This window comes from Sander vitreus, chromosome 22, assembly GCF_031162955.1.
Source record: "Sander vitreus isolate 19-12246 chromosome 22, sanVit1, whole genome shotgun sequence".
Taxonomy (NCBI): Eukaryota; Metazoa; Chordata; class Actinopteri; order Perciformes; family Percidae; genus Sander; species Sander vitreus.
Window position 1 is genome coordinate 9685816 of NC_135876.1, and position 16567 is coordinate 9702382.

The 16567-nt window shown below is 40.9% G+C and overlaps 1 protein-coding gene across 1 annotated transcript; it reads right to left on the bottom strand.

Annotated features, from left to right (window-relative positions):
* Positions 1–1296: 1296 nt before the first annotated feature.
* LOC144536835 (myosin-7-like) lies at positions 1297–13671 on the bottom strand. Its single transcript, XM_078280094.1, has 36 exons — positions 13471–13671; positions 13203–13346; positions 12959–13115; positions 12831–12858; positions 12628–12733; positions 12455–12547; positions 12284–12347; positions 11978–12076; positions 11791–11894; positions 11572–11710; positions 11321–11439; positions 11073–11222; positions 10826–10996; positions 10415–10724; positions 10240–10316; positions 9976–10160; positions 8920–9043; positions 8694–8830; positions 8351–8606; positions 8016–8258; positions 7366–7542; positions 7136–7281; positions 6954–7044; positions 6473–6862; positions 5838–5964; positions 5568–5686; positions 5285–5481; positions 4533–4716; positions 4239–4404; positions 4014–4138; positions 3588–3896; positions 2455–2658; positions 1939–2235; positions 1742–1846; positions 1548–1643; positions 1297–1446 (listed from the first exon to the last, which is right to left on the bottom strand). The coding sequence occupies exons 1-36, from the start codon at positions 13669–13671 to the stop codon at positions 1297–1299; spliced, it is 5790 nt and encodes a 1929-aa protein (XP_078136220.1).
* Between the last annotated feature and the right edge of the window lie 2896 nt (positions 13672–16567).

Here is a 16567-nt window from a genome sequence, read left to right on the forward strand (position 1 = left end):
AATATATTTAAAAACAAAAAGATTCATTGATTGATTCAAGATTTCATTGATATCCATTCTTTCTATTCTTCGTCCTTTCTCCAGTATTATGGAGAAATGAATACCTGTGAGAGGATCTCTTTGACCATCTAGTGGTGGCTGAGTGTAGTTCACCTCAACTGCTGGTTTACATATTGACTATTATGTTTTTTAGTAAAATTGTCATGTGAACATTTGGACTATGAAATATAATATTAACAATAAAAAACTGACCTATCATTCTGGCGATAGCTTGATTATAGAGTGAAATACTGTGAGCACCTTTTTGCAGGCGTGCTCAGATTAGATGTTAACACCCATCATATATCTTCTTTTTCTTCCAAAACCTTCATCTAGTCTTTACCAACTCATGCTGCTTAATACATCACCAGTGGTCCCAACCACTTGCAGCTGTTTTGAACACAAACAAGGAGCAAAGGTTGAAGTGTTCCACTCTTCTCATGTCGAAACATGAAAAGCAACTCTGTGTTGTCAGGAGGTGCTGCATGAGTTCTTATGACAGATCACAGTGCAGGCCTCTACCTTCCATTTTTGTTCCCTTGTAGTGCAGTGATTTACTTCTTAGTCATTTATTTAAGTCTTTTTCAAATACAGCAAACATGAACAACTTGGTGCATTCATTTATTCTTTATTTTGCTCATGTTGCATGGAGAATAAAGTAACTAAAATACTAGAATCAAACTGTATCCTTGAAGAGCCAGTTGAAGGCTTCATTCTTCATCATGTGCTTTCTGTATAGAAAAATGTTAGATAATCAGAATTAATTCCTCATTAACAGTGGTGAAAGAAGTATTCTTTCCTTACCTTTAGTAAAAGTACTAATACCACACTATAAAAATACTCCGTTACATGTAAAAGTTCTGCATTGAAAATGTAAAAGTATGCAAGTATCATCAGGAAAATGTACTAAAAGTTTAAAAGAAAAACTGACTTTTAGGCCTATATATTGTTGGGTAGTTAACTTTTTAATAAAACATTGTATTTTATAAACTACATGCATTTTGTTTGCTAATATCTTAATTTGGGAAGTAACTAAAGCTGTCAGATGAATGTAGTAGAGTAAAGGTACAATATTTCCCTCTGAAATGTGGCGGATTAGAAGTAGAAAGTGGCATTAAAGGAAAAGACTCAAGTAAAGTACAAGTACCTCAACATTTGAAAGTACAGCACTTGAGTAAATGTGGTTAGTTACATTCCACCACTGCTCATTAAAGTTACTCTCTGCATTGTGTGATTCCAAGGTGTAATTGTTGAATCTTAATGATTACTGACCTTAGCCCCAGTGTCACGGCTCTTTGCTCTCAGCTTGTTGACCTGAGACTCTGCGATGTCAGCCCTCTCCTCGGCTTCCTCCAGCTCATGCTGCAACTTGCGCAACTTGCCCACATTTGTATTGGACTGTTCCTCCTAAAGAATCAACATGTGAGAATTGGAAATTGTTGAGCTGGCTCATAAAGAGGCACATGGACCATATTTCAGTAAATGAAGTTGCAGTCATTTTCACTTACAGCCTCCTCTGCAGTTCGCTTGTAGGATTTCACTTTCAGTTGCAGCTTATCCACCAGGTCCTGCAGACGGTTTAGATTCTTTTTGTCCTCCTCCGTCTGTTAAAATAGTACACAAGACATAGTGCTTGCTAAAGAATGACCTCTTTTGTTGAATGTTCATCACGGAGTCATTGTGTCTGCAGCGTTTAGCCTACCTGGTAGGTGAGCTCTTTGATGCGCCTCTCGTACTTGCGGATACCTTTCACTGCGTCACTGCTTTTCTTTTGCTCCAGATCCACCTCATTTTCCAACTCTCTCACCTTGAGGATGAGGATGAGAGAGGATGGATGAAGCTTTATTGTTTTGTACACTGGTATTGTGAGGCAAAACCGTGGCAGTTAGAAATACTCACCCTGGCCTCCAGCTTCTGGATCTGCTTCTTGCCACCTTTCATGGCTATTTGCTCGGCTTCGTCCAGCCGGTGCTGCAGGTCTTTGATGGTTTGTTCCATGTTTTTCTTCATACGCTCCAGGTGAGAGCTGGTGTCCTGTTCCTTCTTTAGCTCCTCTGCCATCATGGCCGCATCCGTAATGGCCTTCTTCGCCTTCTCCTCAGCATTTCTGCACTCCTGCACCGCCTCCTCCGCCTCAGACTGAAGCTGAGCCGTGTCGCTCTCAAGCTTCTTCTTCTGGTTCAGCAGGCTGGTGTTCTGCACCCAATCACAGTTTTACAATGAACACTTTCAGGAAAATTAGTATGCGACGTGAATAACATGACATGATGTTTTGATTCATAGAGTACGAATAGAGCTTTCTGTCTCTCAGACAGCACTTTTTCTCAACTGCCTGAAAAGCCTCACCCACATTCCTGTTTGAAATTCCTCAATCAGTGACATCAATGTCAATCAATAAATAATGATTTGACATACCTGAGAGTGCAGCAGCTGAACTCTCTCACTGACATCCAGCAGCTCCTGCTCAGCCAGTTTACGGCATCTCTCGGTCTGCTCCAGCGCAGACCTCAGCTCATCGAGCTCCGCCTGCATCAGGTTGTTACGTCTCTCCACGATGGCAATGTTCTCCTTCAGATCTTCATTGGCACGGAGAGCCTCATCCAGCTGCAGCTGCGCGTCCTAGTCAGAAAGAGTTTGGAAAAATCTTTAAATGCTTTATTTCAACAATCAAACAAACGCCCACACACTGTCTAAATTGCAAAAATAAATGTAACAGCTGACGGCGTTTCGGTACTAGACCATCATCAGGCAAATTGTGCTACACCATCTGGTATGATATATTATTGTTACTATAGAGAGTGTTGTATTTCATCTTAATCTCTATCCATAATCATGGAAATGAGAATTATTTTTTGTAATTTTGCCTTATTTCATGTGGAAGTTGGTGATTGGTGCAGACCGTCACATATAATAGATGTCTTCTCAGTATCACAGTAACACCATTTGCCTGATAATGGTCTAGTACTGAAATGTCAGAAGCTATTACATTTATTTTTGCAAGTTAGACAGTGTGCCAAGGGACATGGGATTTTTTTCTTTTCTTTCTGGTGTGCACAAGATACTTTCTGGTGCACACAGGAAACCAATCTGAGTAGCAGTCAGAATAGCTGCCAAAGAGGAGGTATTCATCTTCCTGAAAACGCAACGAAATGTACCTGATAGTGTCATCAACAAAATGAAAGATGATAAGGCAACTGTTAACTAATTTCATGCTGTGAATGTGAAATATTAACTTTAGCCACATAACGTTAGCAGTACTTTCTTAGCATCATTTTGCTAGCCTTAGATTGGTTCCTTGTGAGCATGAGATACTTTTGCGTGCGTGACAGGAAGTTTCTCGTGCGCACCAGAACATTTCTCATGCGCACAAGAAAAAAAAATTAATGTCATGTCCCCTTAGGGGCTCTGTAGTATGCGGGAGTTCCGTTGCAACTTTTGACCTACTCGTCCCCTTCCAACGCGCCTGTCCCCCGTTATAGATGTGCAAAGTATTTTTCTGTTCTGAATAATTCAAAGTAAAAAGAAAATGTGTATAGTCTCTATCGTACCTTCAGGTGAGAATGGATTCCCTTGAGCTGCTTCTGAGCCTCTGCAGCCTGCCTGTTGGCCAGGCTCAGCTGGATCTCCATCTCATTCAGGTCTCCTTCCATCTTCTTTTTCACCCTGAGAGCCTCATTTCTGCTGCGAGTCTCAGACTCCAGGGAGCTCTGCAGGGTGTCCACCATTTTCTGATAGTTGCGCTTGGCCTGTTCCATCTCCTCGTCCTTCTCGGCCAGCTTCCGCTCAATTTCCCCCTTCACCTGATTGAACTCCAGCTGAGCTCGGAGGATCTTACTCTCCTCATGCTCGAGGGAAGCCTGTCAAAAGCAACCAATCGCTGTATATCTTTCAAAGCATCAGAAAGGTACATCCAGCGAATTGATCAATGGTAAGGAAATGGCATATACATCAGACAATATTTAATGTTTCTTCACCTCAGCTTCCTCCAGAGCAGATTGTATCTCCGCCTTCTCCTGCTCCAGCTGTTTACGGATCTTCTCCAGCTCGTGGATGCTCTTTCCTCCCTCACCAAGTTGTTCAGTCAGGTCAGAGATTTCCCCTATTTTGTGCATATTCATTTATTTTACTACTGTCCCAGCCTCCCCCACTGTATTCAGTGTATGTCAAAGAAAAATCATGTTTTAATTATATCTTCCTACCTTGGAGATTCTTATTTTCTCTTTTCATGGTCTCCAGATGATCCAGAGATTCTTCATAAGAGTTCTTCAGTTTGAAGATCTCAGTGCTGAGAGAACGAGCTTCTTTCTGGGAACTTTCCAGCTCACTTTGAGACTCCTCAAACTTCTGCTTCCACTCAGCAAGGACCTAAATTGTACATTCAGTGATGTCATGCTATTAAATAATACACGCACTGAACTTGTACATTCAGAAATGAATTCTGTACTAGAATATGCTCAGCTGGAATGAGTCCCTGTCATTTCAGACGTTATTACCTTGTCAAAGTTTCTTTGTTTCTTGTCCAGAGCCGCAGCAGCAGCATTAGATCTCTCCACATCCACCATGAGATCTTCAATCTCACCCTGAAGCCTGTGTTTGGTTTTCTCCAGGGAGGACCCTTTAGCATTAGCAGCTTCAACAGCTTCTTCTGCATCCTGTAAGCGTTGAGCAAGCTTTTTCCTAAGAGCAAACATGAAAGTATCAAATCATTACCTCACAGATAAACAGTGGTTAAAGTATTAGTACCACACTGTAAAAAATACACTGTTACAAGTAAAAGCCCTGCATTGAAAATGCTATTTAAGTAAAAGTACATTAGTATCATCAGGAAAATTTACTTAAAGTATTAAAAGTAAAAGTCCTCACATTTTAGAAACCGGAAACGATCAAAACCGTTCTGTCAATCAACTACAGTAAGTGTTTAATCATTTTAGCTGTACTTGTAGACCTGTATAATGTTGGGTAATTTAATTTATAATAAAACATCATAATTTATAAACTAAATCTTAATTTGTAAAGTAACTAAAGATGTCAGATTAATGTAGTGGAGTAAAAAGTACAATATTTTTTTTCTGAAATGTAGCGGAGTAGAAGTAGAAAATGGCATGAAAAGAAAAGACTCAAGTAAAGTACAAGTACCTCAAATATGTACTTACGTACAGTACTTGGGAAAAATGAACTTAGTTACAATGGGCATATCAGGGTCAATTTTAGGAACTGTGTCAGGATGGATCTACTGAATGCTTACTTTGCTTCTTCCAGCTCCTCCATTCTCTGGATGGCATCAGTTTCGTACTTGGTTCTCCACTGAGCCACCTCGGCGTTTGCCTTGGACATGCCGCGCTGGAGCTCAGCTTTGGCCTCCTGCTCCTCCTCAAACTGCTCCCTCAACAGATCACAGTCATGTCGGGAAGACTGCACTGCATGGGCGAGTGCATTCTTGGCCTTTGGTAAAGAAACATGAGGTCAAGTCCTTTTGCCAGTAGACATCGGGCACTGTGTTTTAAAAGCAGTACTTCTTAAAGAGCTACCTTGACTTCTTCCTCCAGTTGTCTCTTGAGGTCTTCAATCTGCTGAGTGTAGGACTGTTTCCCTCTAGTCAGCTGAGAGATCAAAGAGCCCTTCTCGTCCATCTGCCTGGCAAACTCACCTGTAAAATAAAGGTTTGTAAGCCCCGATATCAAGCTGCACTTATTGCTATTGTGACACTTCGGCTTGCATGCTCGGATCTTCTGGGGTGGGTTGCTAAAAGGTGTGTATTAGTAACAGTAAAAACAGCATTTAAATGTGAGTGTGATTACCATTTTCTGTCTGAAGCTTTGCTTTTTGCATCGAGAAGTCATTAATGATACGCTGGCCTTCCTCCGATTTCGTCTTGTATTCGCTCATTTGATCCTCCAGAGTGCGACACATTTTCTCCGAGTTGGTCTGAGTTAAAGGAGTCGTATTAATATTTAAATCATAGAATGTAGTCTACATGACCCAAGCATTATTTTCTGTATATTATGTCAACACAGTTTGACATTTCGCAAAATACTCTAGCCTACTTAAATGAGAAGATCAATACCACTTTCATGTCTGAGAATCTAATGCTCTGCAAGAAAGCGAACAAACATAATGTTACTTCCCAAAATGTCAAACTGTTCCTTTTGTCGTCTGTATGGTAAATATGGAGCTAAGTCAGCAACCAGTTATCTGAGTATAGCTTAGCACAAAGATTGCAAATAGTGGGAAACAGCTAGCTTGCCTCTTCACATAGATAAAACAATCTTGTCTCTATGTTAAGGCAAGTTAACCAGCTGCTGGCAGTAACTTCATACTGCACAGACATGACAGTGGCAGCAATCTTCTCATACTCTCAACTCTCGGCAAGAAGGAAAATACTGCATATTTCACAAAATGTTTAAGGATGCATTCGATGAAGACTTTGTCTTACTTTAGCTTTGGCAATCTGCTCCATGTTGGACACCACGTCATCCAGCTCCAGTCTGAGCTCACTCTTTTCTTTCTCCAGCTTCTGTTTGACTCTTTGCAGGTTGTCAATCTGCTCTCCCAGGTCAGCCACGCTATCTGCGCTTTTCTTTCTAAGTGCAGCAGCAGTGGCTTCATGCTGTAGAGTGGCCTCTTCAAGGTCTCTGCGCATCTTCTGAAACTCAGCCTCCCTCTTCTTGTTCATCTCGATCTGGGCAGAGGTGGCTCCTCCGGCCTCTTCCAGCCTCTCACTGATCTCTTCCAGCTCTCTGGATAAGTCGGACCTCTGTTTCTCCACCTTAGCTCTGGCAGCTCGCTCTGCCTCCAGTTCTTCCTCTAGCTCTTCAATGCGAGCCTTGAGGAAATTCATCAGATGATTACAAAGTTTAAGTTGGAATTTACAAAATGAAGATAATGCTACAGATGAAACCTGTTTGTGCAGTTACCTGTAATTCCTTCAGTTTCTTCAGGAGTTGCGCACCAATGGCCTGTTCATCCTCAAGCTTACTTAGCTGCTGGCTGATTTCAAAGTCTTTCCTACATTTAATGACAAAATGGTTTTGCATTAGTAATCAGCTGTTGTCGCACAATGGACATCGTGTTTGTGGTTGTAAAAGTTTAGTTTTACTTTTTGAGCTTTTCATCCAGCTGCTGCTTGTCATTCTCCAGATCCATCAAACTTTCTTGGGTTAACTTTAAGTCCCCTTCCAATTTTCTCTTGGCTCTTTCCAGATCCATCCGCACTTTCTTCTCTTGTTCCAATGATCCTTCAAGCTAACAGACAAACAATTCCAAACATATCTCTATAAATTGTGTCCCCAGAACTTGAGATTTAGTCCCAAATATCATTGTACTTACATCATCGACTTGCTGCTCCAGCTTGGTTTTGGCCTTGGTCAGACAGTTGACTTTGTCCTCTTCACTCTGCAGGTCGTCAAGCGTTTGCTGGTGGGCCTCCTGAAGAGCTTTCTTCTCTTTGGTCAACTTAGCAATAATTTCATCCAAAGCTGCCATCTCTTCAGTCATGTTTTTAACCTTAGAAAACAGTTGGTGTTAAGTCAAGAATAGAAACATTCTTCTCAATGAATTCATGTAAACACTCTTTAAACCTGCAATAACTTATTTTTTGGCCACTTGTGAACACAACATTGACATATTGGAAACTTTTAAGTTGATAGCGAACCCTTTAGCATACATTTCCCTATTTTTGCATCAAGCAGACACAGAGCAAAATTAAAAAGAATTTAGAGCCGTGGTGATGGCCACCTGTCAAATGTAAGTCCATTATTCGCTCTGGTTTAGGTTTCTCTTCTTTATATGCTCAATGCTCCATTCATTTTACCAGCTAGCTGGTAAATGAATCAAAACAGTACATTTGTGGGCTATAAAACCCAAACAATGAGCTAAAAAAAGCTAAAATCTTCTTAAGAGCTGAGAAGAACGGTGGTCAGGGGATAATTCTCTGTGGGTTTGGAACTGCAAACCTACAATTATAGCTTTTTCTTTACCTTGTTCTCTGTGGCATGCTTTTCCTTTTCCACTTTAGCCAGAGTCAGCTCCAGATCATCGATGTCCTTCTTGAGTTCTGAACACTCATCCTCCAGCTTTCTCTTCTTGGAAGTCAGCTCTGAATTCATCTCCTCTTCATCTTCCAGTCTCTCTGTCAGCTCTTTGGTTTTAGCCTCAAACTGGATCTTACTCTTGATCAGACCCTCACAGCGCTCCTCAGCATCTGAAAGATTGTCTTGTTCCTGCAGACAGTAGATTTTACAATTGTTGTTACTATCACATTTCCGTAAGTACATTGCTAAATGTTTTATGTCAACGGAATGACTGATCTTACAGATTGAACTTGGAGCTGCAGGTCATTCTTCTCTTGGAGAAGGGTGACCATTTTTTCCTCCAGCTCTTTCCTGCGGGCTTCAGATTTAGCATGAGCCTCTTTGAGCTTTATAAACTCCTCCTTCATGTTTGCCATCTCCTTCTCAGTCTCGGCTGATTTCAACAGAGGTTTGATCTTGAAGTACAACCTCATCCAGGGCCAATTCTTGACACCCATGAAGGCTCGCACATTCCACTGGATCACAAGTAAGGAATCCCTGTAGACAACATCAGTAAGCTTGAATCAATGTTTCTGTACCTTGTCTTTTGTTTTTTAGATTAAATGTTGAAAGTAATGCAACAACCTTTGTTCAACAATTTTCTGGAACTCAAGTCTGGCGAGCATTCCTCTGGCTCTCGCTTGAATTCCTGTGATGATGAGAGAGAGACGATCATCTCTCATCTCCTCAAGAAGACCAAGCAGACCAGCTTTGAAGAACACCTGAAATTGAAAGAAAGTTTTCCGTAACCTCTCCCCGGCACTGATATTTATTCCAACATTGAACCCTCCTCTTTGTAAACCGAACCAACCTTTGTGTGTCCCAGTTTATAATGATCATGGTCAATATCCAAAGTGCCCAAAAGTTTTTCTGCTCCTTTCTTATTGTCAATGAACTTTCCATCAGGGATAGCATTAGGGTTCAGGATGCGATATCTGAAACAGTACAACCATGACATTATAACAATTATTGAATGAATTTGCACAAAAATTACAACATCGAATAAATGACATTACACAAGCTGAGCCACTCCAGATCAAGTTCCTAATCTGGTTGGTTTATGACATCCTACCCAGCCCGTCCGACCTTTTCTGCTGGGGTCTGGCAGACATGCCGGCATGCCCACTTTGTCAGGATAAGTTGTTGTCCAAAGACCTTGCGGGAGGGGCACAACCGGTGGTGTCCAGGTGCTTAGGGGAACAGCAGATGCCACTTGCACAGGGATTATCAGCAGCAAACCAGCTCCACCCAACAAGTAAGTAAACTGGCTCTTTGGGGAAAACCCGCACACAACACTCAAGATCATCAAACGGCGTCTTGCCACTGCTCAGGGCTGGAAGCTGAAGGTTGACCTAGAGAGGCAGCTGAAGTTCCCAGATGCACAGACATGGTGTCCGAAACAGCAAAGCTGGGTGTCCTGTTGGAATTGACTGTCCTCTGGGAAAACTGGACAAGGGATTGGAGAGCCTTTGGTCAGTGTTGTTACTGGTCAAGACCACAACTGCAGGGATATCACTAAGTCTGGTATTGGTGATGACTTGCTCTCAGTTTAGGTGGTCTTGACTACAACACTGCCTTTGGTCCTTGGCCAAGGAGCTTGAAGTACCAGCCAACCTTGATGGGCACAGACAGAGATATCGGGAACATCACTGATGCCACAGAAAAGGCAACAAGATGGCTGTGGTTCCAGACCTGTGGACCACACACACTACCTACACAAGTTAGGACCTGATTCATCCCGGCCTGGTCGCCTAGACACTGATGTTGAGTCCAAGTGCATTGCAATAGTTGTGAAAGAGCAATACAATTTTTGAAAGAGCAAAAAATAAACAGTGATTTTTCTTGCCTTTGTTTGAAGTCTCCATACTGGATCCTGTTGGGGAATCCCTTCCTGCAGATTCTGATTCCTTCCAGCACACCGTTACAGCGCAGCTGGTGCATGACCAGTGGATTCTCCATCGCCCCAGGAGTCTTGGTCTCATTCGGGATGATGCAGCGGACAAAGTGGGGGTGAGTTGACTTGAGATTGGTCATCAGTTTGTTTAAGTTCTCCTGTAAATGAAGACAATAAATATTAACAGTTTCCATATACCAAATGTAGGACATATACCAAACCTTAGACATATTTTACCCTGTGCAGTGCAGACACAGTCTGGAAGGAAGATCCTTTCTTTTTTGCTCCCTTTCCCTTGGCTGCTGCATCTTGGGTTGTATGGAAGATGTACATATAAACATGTTATGTTCTTCCTCATTGATATTCTGGATATTTCAAAGATAAACAATTAGTTTGGTCAAAGATCCCTTACCTGCATCTGAACCAGCATATCCAGCAAACAGAACAGACAGTAACTTCAGGTTGGACTTCTGAAACAGTCCAACCACGGTCTCATTCAGTGGGTCTTTGTTCTTCACCAGCCAGTTACCGATATTGTAATCAACAATACCAGCATAGTGAACCAGGGAGAAATGAGCCTCTGGTTTCCCCTTTACTACCCGGGGCTTCTGGAAGTTGGGACTTTTACCCAGATGATTGTCATACAGTTTGGCTGTAAATGTTGCGTCACTGGCTTTTGGAAACATGCACTCCTCTTCAAGGATGGACATGATGCCCATGGGCTGAAGCAAGAAATTGATTGCAATTAGTTCAATGTAAACCTGTCACAAAGAATAGCTTACATTTGTTACAATTCTAAAATCCAATTAGAGTCTGCACCAACCTTCTCAATGAGTTCAATGCACGCTGCCAAGTCCATACCAAAGTCAATGAATACCCACACGATGCCCTCTTTCTTGTACTCTTCTTGTTCCAGAACAAACATGTGGTGGTTGAAGAACTGCTGCAGCTTCTCATTAGTATAGTTGATGCACAGTTGCTCAAAGGTGTTGAACTAGGAAGAGCATTCAATGAGAGAAGTTAGAGAAAGTAGATTTTATTCTCACGCCAAAAAAACCTTTTATACTCACGTCAAAGATCTCAAATCCAGCAATGTCTAGCACACCGATGAAGTACTGGCGAGGTTGCTTGGTTTCCAGAGATTGGTTGATTCTTATCACCATCCACAAGAACATTTTCTCATACACTGACTTGGCCAGTGCACCAATAGAGTAGTTTACCTAGATAGTTGCAACAAAAACAATTACATTAAAAGTTAAACTCATTTTATTCTTAACCCGTGATGGATTTCACTGCAGTGCCTGCATTTTCAACTTACTTGCTGCACACTTTGCCCTTTGGTGACCCACTCGTTGCCTACTTTCACTCTTGGGTGACACAGGCCCTTGATGAGGTCAGCAGAGTTCAAGCCCATCAGATATGCCACTTTGTCTGTATCTATAATGGATTTTGTGTAGAAGAAGCATTTACTACATTGTTTTGTGGCGATAAGGCATGCATTGGCGGTAGTTATACTCGTTTTAATAGAATAAAAGTAAACTGTTCTTTATTGTCCTGATGATCCTTTACCCTCGGTGCCGTCAGGCTCTGCCTGCTCTTCCCTCTGTTTCTGTTTGAACTTCATGTTTCCATAATGCATGATGGCACCAGTCAGCTTGTAGATGCCATTCTTCTCCTCTTGTGTGAAGCCCAGGACATCAAAAGCATCCTTAAACAATGACATTTAAATTTAAGTTAGTTTTAAACCTTTTTGTGTGGAGTTTTTAACAAGCACTATGTTACACTTACATCGGTAGCAATCAGCTCGTCTGCATCCTCAATGGATTCTACAGTTGTCACTCCTTGGGAGATGAAGGCGTAGTCATAGGGGTTGTTGGTGATTAGCAGCATATCTGTCAAAGACAAACGTGTCAGAGTTTGTGCATGTGGTGTTGCTGTGGGGTCAAATATATTCTATGTTTCATCCAGCACTTACCCAGCAGTTCTGGTTTCTTTTGGGACAGAATCTGGTAGAAGATATGGTAGTCTCTTTCAGCCTTGAGCTGAAAAGTGACACGGGATTTCTCCAGCAAATCTGACAAAAAATGACAATGGGATGATATGTTATAGTTCACGTTCTAGAGTATGGTCTTGACATAGTCTTAATGTAAAGTGTCCTGAGATAACTTCTGTTATGATTTGACACTATAAATTAAATAAAATTGAATAGAATTGAATTGAATTGAATAATCCCAGGGTACTGTACTGTACAATGGAGATGTTCATGTCACACTCTGCTTACATGTCTCAATGTCAGCAGAAGCCAACTTTCCAGTGGTACCAAAGTGGATTCGAATGAATTTGCCCTGGGAGAAGCAAGAAAAGGACAATTAGAAATCTGGGTTTGGGGCACTGTTGGGCACAATATTAAATTCAGTGCCTCTTTAATAAAATAAGTAATAAGGAAACTCACAAATCTGGATGAGTTGTCATTTCTGATGGTCTTAGCATTTCCAAAGGCCTCCAGAGCAGGGTTGGCTTGGATGATTTGATCCTCCAGGGTTCCCTGCGGATTTAAAATATGAAAATTTTAGGCCAGAAAACTTAATTTATAATGCTTATCATAATATGTACAATCAGACCAACCTTTTTCTCCTGAGCAGCATCCTTCTTGCCAGTCACAGCTGCAATGCTGGCAAAGTACTGGATAACTCTCTTGGTGTTCACAGTCTTTCCTGCACCAGATTCTCCACTGCCAATGCAAACAAAGGTGAACTGAACACGTCATGAACACACACACAACTCTGTTCTTTAATTGGAACAAGATTTTACTTTTATGAATTACTTACGTGATAAGGACAGATTGGTTTTCTCTGTCTGCAAGATTTAAGACAATGTTCTGTTATGTTTAAATGTTGGGTGGTATAAGAGATTACATAGCGCTGCATCAGAGACATATACAAAGAGCTGACTATACCTGACAGCATGTACTGGTAGGCATTGTCAGAGATGGAGTAGATGTGAGGAGGAGCTTCACTCCTCTTTTTTCCTCTGTAGGCGTTGACCACCGCCTGCTCGTACACTGGCAGCCGCTTGTAGGGGTTGACAGTCACACAGAACAGCCCTGAGTAGGTCTTTGGACAATGACATAAAAAAGAAGTCACTTTGGACTAAAGATTTCATAAAGTGGAAAGATTGGTGGATTTGTAGTCATTACTCACGTAGATCATCCATGCTGCATAACGCTCTTTGAGGTTAAACAACACAGCAGGTTCATGGAGGAAGGTGAACATCGCCATGTCCTCAATTTTATCGTACTTAGGCGGGTTCTGAGGGTGGATATCTTCCTCCTTATGGGTTACAGTCTGAAATGATTTACCACAGGGAATATCTTAATTGAAATTGCTGTAAAAGTATCAGTTTACAGTGTCACAACAAAATTCCCTCTTACAATGACAATTAGTCACTGTAAATATCTGACATACTTACTTTTCCAAATTCAGTTTCAACAGTGACTTTGGCACCGTCTCTGGTGGTGATTACGGCTTTAACATACTCCACCTCAGGGTCAGGCACAAAACACTGCCTCTTTATATCAAAGACTCGAGTCTGGGCCTCCAGACGCTCCTTATCTGACTTTCTTAGAAAGGAAGCAGCGAGCCCAAACTCCGCCATGAGAGCGTCGCCCATCTTGAAAGCTGTGAACAAAGAACATGGTTTGATAACATGGTCCCTGGAGAAGCACTTGTGAAACCTATAGGGTGATTTGTTGTAAGTTTATGATTGAATGCATTTCTATCGAAAATGTGCAGGACATCACAGACATTATCGTAGTTAAATTATTCAGTAAGTAGAAAACCAAACAGAACCTAAAAGACGGTAGATACCTATAAACTATGATAACAAACATTTACAATGCAAGTATATCATGTCATCATATGTCCTTTTTTAAGTCAGGGGTTCAGAAACTACCAGCAGATGTCGTTTTGAGTCTATTCATTTTCATATATTAATTTTATTTTGAAAAACAAACAGCATGAAACTATTTACCTTTTTACTTTTCCTCTACCCCTTGATATATTTGGTGTGGTGTGTCTCTAAAAAGAAATAAATAAAAAAAAGTCAGATTGTATTTTCAATATGAGATGTGATAGTTGAGTCGTGTGTGAAATGTAGGTATACTTACTGCAGTTGCTGTGTTTGTGTTCTTACTCCTCTTTCTGAACCCCTCTTTATATTCATCCAGGAGGCAGAACTTTGAAACCCAGGCACCATATAAGGTAGGAGGAAAAAAACAAAGGAAGCTAATTAAAGGAAAGGGAGATCTATATTTGGACCTTAAGGTCATGTAACAATTGGCCAGTGAATTAAAACTCATGAGCTGTTCTTGGATCAGCATCTATTGTTATTTTAGATATTTTAGATATTTGATGTATGCAAGTTGATCTTTTTTTATTATATTAAAGAACTTTCCATCACATTTAATTTTCAGAATTGTTTATGTTAATCTAATCATGTCTGTTCCTCAAGAAATAAATATGTTTTTGTGGTAATATTATTTACAAAGAAGTGTGAGCGTCATTAAACATGTCCTATGTCATTTATTTTTAACCTAAGACCACTGCACGTGCGTCTGTCACTACTAATACAGGCCCTGTCTGTCTTCTATTGTCCTGGAGGACAAAGATAAACTTGTGAATTTGGATAGCTTGTCCTGATCCTTGTTTGCCTCCCAGTGGACCTCAGCTGACCCTCCTCCATCTAGTGTAACAGATTGGGTATGACAGCTGCTTGCTTGCAAAGGTTTTAGCGCCCATACTGTGGTACATACATAATCCTATGGGCCTTACAGAATACTTATCACCTTCATTATCAATCAGAATAGGCCAATGCTTTCAATAACTGTCACATTAACAGAGGAGATCCTTAAATCAGGCGTTTATTGAGAGGACCACCTGAAGACCTCTTCAAGAAGCACACGTGCCCTTTTGACTTCAACAACTTCACACATTCAACTTGACAGTTGCTGGAGTTGTCTGCACCCAGGGTACCATTCCTCAGCACATCATCCGGCGGCATTGAGGCTTTCATTCCCAGTTGCTTGTGTTCTTCTGCTGTCAACACTTATGATTGAGCTTCATAAGCCTTCCTATATGCAGCAGGGGCTATCTGTCTAGGGTGGTGGTAATAGTTAACAGACATATTCTGGGTCATAGGTGTATTTTTTTATTTCAATCTTGTTTTTTTTAGGTATATCATTTCTGTTACATTAGAGGTCAAGAATTGTTTCATAATTAAGAATTTGGTTAGGAGGAGCACTCCACTAATATTTTACATGAATATCTGTTTGCTGGTTACAAGGTGTACACACAGTCAAACCTGTGTTTAAAGGATGTTATTGAGCTTATTTGCTTTCTTGCTGAGAGCTATAGGAGAAGATCAATACTACTCGTGTACGCTACATATGACTGATTAGCCTAGCTTAGCATGAAGACTGGAAACAAGTCAAAACAGCTTGTATGGATGAGATATAACATGTTAATTGAGTTAGTTTGGAGGCGCTGGTAGGTGGATTCTGTCACATTTGGACAGAGCCAGGCTAGCTGCTTCCCCCTGATTCCAGTCTTTATGCTAAGCTAAGCTAACTGGCTGCTTTCTGTAGTCGTTTTAATGTGCAGTCATGATAGTGGTACCGATCTTATCATCTAACAAATAAAGCAAATAAGTGTATTTCCGAAAATGTCTCTTTCATTTCAGGAAAGACGCCATTGAGTAACACTATGAGAAGTGTAGCAGTGTGACCCAAGCTAAGTACAACAAGTGAGGATATCTCAGCCTCTACCACATTGATTTTGACCATTATTTTTTCAAATCTGTCTCTAAAAAGTCCCCAAACTGCAATACTAAATTGCTGATATTATATATTATGTTATATCATATTCTCCTATTTACAGACTCCTGAGTATTTTAAAAGGTTTCCAACTCGTTGTCTTGAAAACAAACCCGAGTGGACTGAGAGGTGTTGATGGCACATTGTTTCTTTGCTTTTGTCCTTGAGCTCAGAGATCACCACATGACATTTACAAAGCCTGAGAAATGTCTTTGGCACACTGAGACAGATCACAAAGGCACAGTGACACATTATATCAAACTTAGACCTCACTCTTAGTGGTTCTGTCTCACTCACACACAGCCAGAGCATACCAAATATGAAAGTGCTATTATAAAACACCATTGCATCTTCAATAGATACATCCTGTCTATTCAAATACTGTTTGACCAAAAGAAAAGCGATGTTTGGTGATCAGCTGCTGAAAATGTTTTCCCTGTTTCCTCCTTCCTGTGTGCTTGTACCATGAGCCAATTATTAGCAAAATAAAAAGGCATATAATAATAAACAACATGGAAGCCTCTGAATCAATGAATTTTGAGAACATCTTCACTTTCTTATATTTTTCTTGTGATTTTGTTTCTTTTGTCTGTGCCATTGAGAGATATTACGTTAAAAGTTCAGTGTGAACAACATAACAGTTGCAGCTGTTGTTCAGCAAGCAGGTCAACATACAATATATTGGCACTAAGTGCT